The 7,123-nt window shown below is 54.4% G+C and overlaps 1 protein-coding gene across 3 annotated transcripts; it reads left to right on the top strand.

The window, feature by feature from the left end:
* Position 1: 1 nt before the first annotated feature.
* On the top strand, positions 2-2,281 carry ZNF575 (zinc finger protein 575). 3 transcript variants are annotated; one of them, XM_067019467.1, is made up of 5 exons: positions 2-180; positions 459-568; positions 1,003-1,114; positions 1,565-1,863; positions 1,948-2,281. In XM_067019467.1, exons 3-5 carry the CDS (start codon positions 1,033-1,035, stop codon positions 2,212-2,214), a joined length of 648 nt encoding a protein of 215 aa, XP_066875568.1. In that variant the 5' UTR covers positions 2-180; positions 459-568; positions 1,003-1,032; the 3' UTR covers positions 2,215-2,281. The 3 variants fall into 3 exon arrangements, with proteins under 3 accessions (XP_066875568.1, XP_066875567.1, XP_066875569.1); XM_067019466.1 differs by having other exon boundaries at positions 72-180; positions 1,565-2,281; XM_067019468.1 differs by lacking the exon at positions 2-180 and having other exon boundaries at positions 481-568; positions 1,565-1,865; positions 1,950-2,281.
* Positions 2,282-7,123: the final 4,842 nt, after the last annotated feature.

Raw genomic sequence — 7,123 nt, 5'->3', positions numbered from 1 at the left:
CGGCGGAGGAGGAGGGAATGGAAAGGAGGCTGGGCCCAGCAGCTGGCGCGTGCTCCCTCCCCTGCCCTCCTATCGCAGGGCGCGCGCCGGGCGGTGCAGAGTCCGAAGGCAGCGCCGCAGTGGCCGCGGCCCCCGAGGGAGGGTCCCGGAGCCCCGCCCCCAGGGAGGGGCCGCCCGCAGGTGAGGGGGCAGCGGTCCGGGCACAGACGCCAGGGTCTTCGGGAAGTAGATTGGGGGCGCTGATCGCCAGAACCCCCGGAACGAGGGAGGGTCATGATGCATAGGTTTCGGAGGGGCTGCATGGGCGCCTGAGCCTTGGGAGGGTGCATTGGTGCCCGAATACCATGATCCCAAAGGGTGCGTGGAGGCTCGGACGCTTGGGACCTCGAGGGAGAAGTCCATTAGGGGGTCTCTGAATCGCAACACACGAGCCACGCTCTTTCTGTGTCTTCCTCCAGGTCTCCCCTCTACCCTCCACGGCTCCAACTCCACGCAGGGGTTGAAATTTAGTGACAAGAAGAAGGCAGTTCACGCGGCGTCAATGGACTGAGATTAAGCCGAGAGCCGGGTAAAGCTACCTCTTCGATGTGAATCCCTCCCACTGAGCTCGTAGGCCCCTCCGCTGGGAGAGAGTTGCTGAGCAACCGACTTTGGGTCTTATTAGTATAGCTCCACCCATCCCCGTCTTAGGTTCCTCGGCCGGTTCCGCCCACTCTGGACATAGGCCCCGCCTGCTCCGCGCTCTGGGGCGGCTGGGAGTTAGTTATAGATGCCTCGCCCACTCCGCTCGAAGGCTCAAACGCTGAGGCTAAGTTCCAGATAGACTGCTTCTGGGTCGGGTTTGCATAACCCCGCCCACTGTGCCCTTAGGCTCCGCCCACCCTCGCCTTATAGGACCCCAGACTTAAATAGACCCTGCTCCTAAACATACTGACCCCTGAGCTCTCAGCCCTTCCCCCAACAGTCTGATAAACACCGGCGTCTCCCCCTCTCCCACCCTAGGCCCTCCCTCTAGGTTTCTGGGCCCGCAAGATGCTGGAGCGAGATGCTGAGTCTGCGGCCTGGGGCACGGATCCTAGTCCCACTGGCAAGGAGCCTGTGACCAAAGGAGAAGGTGAGGACGGCTCCACCTGTGAGTGGGGCGCATTCTCCAGGAACTGGGGCCAAGAGAATCATATGTTGAGGGAATCTCAGGGTGAAGTTTTGAAGGCCCAGGGTGATAACCATTTCGGATCCTCAAGAACGCCAAGTTCTGGGGAATCCTCATTTCCAGGGGAGATGACATGCGGGATTTCAGGGTGATCACTTTGGGAAGATACTAGAAACGGACACTTTTAGTAGCTTTGGGGAAGCCTTAGCTCTGGGGTTCCAGCCAGGTAACCCTTTGGAGCCCTGTAGGATGATGCATGGCAAGGGGTGAGAAGGAGGAACATGCCATTTGGGGAATCTCAGTATGACCCTTGAGGTGTCCAGATACACTAGAATGTCAAGGTCGAGCGGGAGCCTGGTGTAGACTCAGGGCGTTGGCTGCTTCCTGGAGCCCACCAACCCTCCTGTCCCCTAGCTCCCTACCAGGGCTCGCCGCAGAAGCCCAGACAGTTGGTTCCAGGGCCCGCCACGTCCGCAGGGGCGCCTTCCCGACCCCGCCGGCGGCCCCCGCCCGAGCGCCCGCACCGCTGCCCCGACTGTGACAAGGCCTTCTCGTACCCGTCCAAGCTGGCCACGCACCGGTTGGCACATGGCGGCGCCCGCCCCCACCCGTGCCCCGACTGCCCCAAGGCCTTCTCCTACCCCTCCAAGCTGGCAGCCCACCGCCTCACGCACAGCGGCGCCCGTCCACACCCGTGCCCGCACTGCCCAAAGGCCTTCGGCCACCGCTCCAAGCTGGCAGCCCACCTCTGGACCCACGCACCCGCCCGCCCCTACCCGTGCCCCGACTGCCCCAAGGCCTTCTGCTACCCCTCCAAGCTGGCGGCCCACCGCCATACGCACCATGCCACCGACGCCCGTCCCTATCCTTGCCTGCACTGCCCCAAGGCTTTTTCATTCCCCTCCAAACTGGCCGCCCATCGCCTATGTCACGACCCCCCGACAGCGCCGGGCAGCCAGGTCACCACCCGGCCGCGCTGCTCCAGCTGCGGCCAGGCGTTTGGCCGGAGACTCCTTCACCAACGCAGCCACCACCAGGCCGAGAGCCCGGGGGAGCGGGAGTGAACCCTCCCCTTGGTTCACTGGCTCCCTATGCTGCCAGCCCCGGTCAATAAAGAGGCGGCATCTCTAAGCCAGGCTGGATGGACTTGCCTCTTCCAGGTAGCTGGAAGGGAGGGCGGCCCCCACACTGGGCTCAGACTTTAGCAGGAGGAACTCCGTTTCTGGGAGGGGAAAATATCACCCACAGTTAGCACGGGGCCCCAAACCATGGACCTGGAGCTGTGGTTTGAAAGCCCTGGCTCTGGTTTTTCGCACCTCTTCATATGGCAAAGGTCAAACGTCTGCTAGCATCCTGTGCTGCTGAAGAGTGTGGTGAGACAGGCTCTCCTTATTGTTGTGAGTTTAAATTAGTGCCTCCACTTTGGCCATTGAGTGTATGTATAAAAAATTTTAAATGCACGCGTGCTCATGTCAACTCTTCCACTTCTAGGAATTTATCCTATAGATAAGCACGTGAAAAAAGGTATAAGAGTAAGGATGTTCCCTGCAGTGCGATGGCAGCGGCCAAAGATGGGAAACAACCCGAGTGACCATCAATAGAGGACCAGCTAAGGAATTTACAGTACAGCCAGAGAATGGAAGATGCAGCTGTAGGGGAAAAATGTCAGCTCTACATGTACTGACATGGAAGTATTCCCAAGATAAGCTAAATCATAAAAGCAAGAACAAGGGGTGTATACCAGCAGCGTAAAAAAACATTTTAAGGCCAAGCTTTGGAGCCAGCCCTGACCCACTAAAGAGCCGCAGGGCCTTGGACAAGCTTGTCACTTCTCTGAACTCAGATGTCTTATCTATAAGACATCTATCTTGTTTGTTTTTTAATTTGGCCACGCTGCGGGTTTTTAAATTTGGCTGTGGCTTGCGGGATCTTGGTTTCCTGACCGGGGATCGAACCAGGGCCTCAGGAGTGAAAGCACCAAGTCCTAACCACTGGACCGCCAGGGAATTCCCAAATGGGAGTATAGTAAGGCCTTCACAAGCATCTTCTCAGGCAAAGATGGTTCCCCTCTTGGAACCTGTTTCTCCGGCTATAAAACAAGGATGACTGAGCCAACACTGGACTGTTCTTCGTTCTACAGATATGAATTAAGCAGGTACCGTGTGCCAGGCCCGGCACAGGGTGTTAGGAACACAGCAGGGAACAAGACAGACCTGGTCTAGCGAGGGAGGTGGACACCAACCAAGTAGTGGCAAACACAAAGTAAAGAAGCCAAGTCCACTTTGAACAACAAGTAGGGGAGCCTCGCCTCCCTTCATACCAAGAATTATGACAAAGCTGTAGTTATAGGCCGGTGGTGCTGGCTTGGGAATAGGTTAGTGGGAGGGCACTGAGAGCTCAGGAACAGACCCGTGCTTACGAGGTGCTAATAGGAGGCGGTCCCCACCTGTAAATCAGAGGTTGGCAAGCTTTTCCTGTAAAGGGCCAGACAGTAGATCTGTTTAGGTTTTGCAGGCCATACTGCGTCTGCCACAACTACCCGGCGCTGCTGTTGTAGCGCAGACACATGCATTGTGATATGTGGACGAGTGTGGCCATGTTCCGATAAAACTTTATTTACAAAAACAGTAGGTGGGCTGGATTCTGCCTGTGTAGTTTGCCAGCCCCTGCTGTAGATGAGTGGGGAAAGGATAGCTAATCTGTGAATGAGCTGAGAGATAGGGAAGAAACTTAAATGAGACCCCGTGGCAGGCAGAATAATGGTCCCCTAAAGATGTCCACATCCTAGGGGCTTCCCTGGTGGCGCAGTGGTTGAGAGTCCGCCTGCCGATGCAGGGGACGCGGGTTCGTGCCCCGGTCCGGGAAGATCCCACATGCCGCGGAGCGGATGGGCCCGTGAGCCATGGCCGCTGAGCCTGCGCGTCCGGAGCCTGTGCTCCGCAACGGGAGAGGCCACAACAGTGAGAGGCCCGCGTAGCGCAAAAAAAAAAAAAAAAAAAAAAAAAAAAAAGATGTCCACATCCTAATCCCCAGAACCTGTGAGTGTGTTGGCTTCCACACAGCAGAAGGGACTTTGCGTATGTGATGAAGGATCAGCTCCTAAGATGGGAGATTATCCTGATTATTCCAGTGGGCCCAGTGTAATCACAAGCGTCCTTACATGGGAAAGAGGGAAGCAGAGGAGTCAGAGGAGATGTGCCAATGAAGCAGAGACTGGAGTGATGTGGGACCACAGGTCAAGGAATGCAGTCAGCTTCTAGAGGCTAAAAAAGGCAAGGAAATGGGTTCTCCCGTAGAGCTTCCAGAAGGAACACAGCAAAATAAAAAGTTAAATAACTAGATAAATAAAATAAAAAATAACGTTAAAATAATTTTAAAAGACAGAAGGAACACAGCCTGGCCAGCACCATGATTTTAGCCCACTCAGACTGATTTTGGACTACCGACCTCCAGGACTATAAAGTAAATTTGTGTTGTTGTTTAAAGGCTATGATTTTGGTGATGTGTTACAGCAACATAGAAACTAATGAGGCTCTCTGCCTCACAGCATACACAAAAATTAGTTTCTAGTGATTTAAGATCTAAGTCTGGGCTTCCCTGGTGGCGCAGTGGTTGAGAATCCGCCTGCCGATGCAGGAGACACGGGTTTGTGCCCTGGTCCGGGAAGATCCCACATGCTGCGGAGCGGCTGGGCCCGTGAGCCATGGCCGCTGAGCCTGCGCGTCTGCAGCCTGTGCTCCGCAATGGGAGAGGCCACAACAGTGAGAGGCCCGCATACCGCAAAAAAAAAAAAAAAAAAAAAAAAAAAAAAAAAAAAAAAAAAAGATCTAAGTCTGAAACACAAAACTCTAGAGCATTTAGATGGAAATAAAGGAGAATCCCTTAGTAACCTCAGAGACAGAGAAAAGTATCTTTAAGACACAAAAAGTACAGATCGTAAAGACTGGTAAATTTGATCATAAGCAAGCCAAGTTACGATGATAGAGAGACAGTATTATGAGGATAGACCTGGCAAATACGGTTAGATATAGAGGGTGAGGAAAGGCCTTCTTGAGGAGCTATTGTTCAGAGCTCAGATCTGAAAGGTGTCGAGGATGGAATGAGAGATGATGGTTTGTGGAATCTCCAGCATGAGGCTGGAACCAAGCAGACAAATGGAAATCAGGGGGCCTCAGGACTGCAGGCTGCTCAGCAAGGCCCTTGGGGGAGGGGGAGGGGGAGGGGCAGCGGAGGGGCAGGCTCCCTCCCCCAAAGCCAGCAGTATGGCTTGTGTCCATATTTACCGTGGAGCTGACCCAGATTTCCTCCAAAGCGACCCCACCGCCATCAACGTTTCAAGGACACAAACTCATCTGGGGGGGTGTCCATCTGGTCCAACCTTACTTTGTCCAGATGGGAAAGCTGGGTGCAGGAGGGATGGGATTTGCCCGTGACCAAGCAAGGGACAGTGCTGAGTCAGGGTGGCTCCTGGGTTTTCCTGATACCCCGCCCCACACCCCGCTACTCCTTGCACTTATCCTGCCTGAAGACTTCTGCACTTGCTTTTCCTCTGCCTGGAATGGTTCCCCCAGAACCTCCCTTACCTCTCCCAAGTCCCTGCACAGGTGAGTCCTCTGAGACACCTTCCCTGATGACCCCACTCTCATCACCGTATAACACTGCCTGGCTTTTTCTGCTCACACAGCATTTATTGCCGCCCCACACTGCGGGACACTTGCCATCTGTCTCCCCCAGCAGAATGTCAGCCCCGTAAGAGCAGGAGACTCGTGTGTTTTTTTTCACTCTGCAGCCCCACCGTCTCACACGTGGTGGGTGTGGTTCGCAGAATAATGGCCTCCCAAAGATGCCCACATCTTAATCCCTGGAACCTACAGATATGTTATGTGGCAAAGGTTGAATTAAGGCAGCATAAGGAATGAAGTTTGCTAAGTGGCTGACTTTAAAACAGGGAGATTATCCCAGGTTATCTGGCTGGGCTCAGTGTAATCACAGGAAGAGTCAGTGTCAGAGTGACACAGCGTGAGAAAGACTCGACTGGCCGTTGCTGGCTTTGGAGATGGAAGTGGCGTGGGTCGTGGGCAGCTGCTAGAAGCTGGAAAAGACAAGAACGCGGATTCTCTCCTGGAGCCTCCAAAAGGAGCGCATCCCTGCCTACACCTTTTTATTTAAAAAAATTATTTAATTTATTTATTTTTAGCTGCATTGGGTCTTTGTTGCCGCGTGCGGGCTTTCTCTCGTTGTGGAGAGCAGAGGCTACTCTTTGTCGTGGTGTGCGGGCTTCTCACTGCAGTGGCTTCTCTTGTTGCAGAGCACGGGCTCTAGGCACACAGGCTTCAGTAGTTGTGACTCACAGGCTCTAGAGCGCAGGCTCAGTAGTTGTGGCGCATGGGCTGAGTTGCTCCGCGGCATGTGGGATCTTCCTGGACCAGGGATTGAACCCGTGTCCCCTACACTGGCAGGCGGATTCCTAACCACTGCGCCACCAGGGAAGTCCCCCTGCCTACACCTTGATGTTTAGCCCAGTGAGACCCATTTTGGACTTCAGACCTCCAGACCTAGAAGGTTATACCTTTCTTTTGTTTTAAGACACTAAGTTTGTGGTCATTTGCTACCCAGCTCTGACCCTGCCCTTTGCCCTTCGACCCCTTCCTGACCTCCCCAGGATGAAGTCCAAGCTTCTCAGCCTGCCGTTCACAGTGCTTCTGGAACGCCCTGTCCTGCTTTCTACAGCAAGGGAAAGGCTCTCCATCTGTGCTGTCCAGCCCAGGAGCCAGTGAGCACTTGAGCTGTGGCCAGTGTAACTGAGGAAGTGAATTTTTCCTTTCGTTTCACTGTCCTTAAGTTTATTTTATTCATGATTTATTTATTTATGGCCGTGCCACGAGGCATGTGGGATCTTAGTTCCCCAACCAGGGATCACACCCAGGCCCCCTGCAGTGGAAGCACAGAGTCCTAACCATTGGACTGCCGGGG

Source organism: Kogia breviceps, chromosome 18 (genome assembly GCF_026419965.1).
Source record: "Kogia breviceps isolate mKogBre1 chromosome 18, mKogBre1 haplotype 1, whole genome shotgun sequence".
Lineage (NCBI taxonomy): Eukaryota > Metazoa > Chordata > Mammalia > Artiodactyla > Physeteridae > Kogia > Kogia breviceps.
The sequence above is the reverse complement of the archived record's forward strand: the minus strand, read 5'-3'. Positions and strand labels throughout refer to the sequence as shown.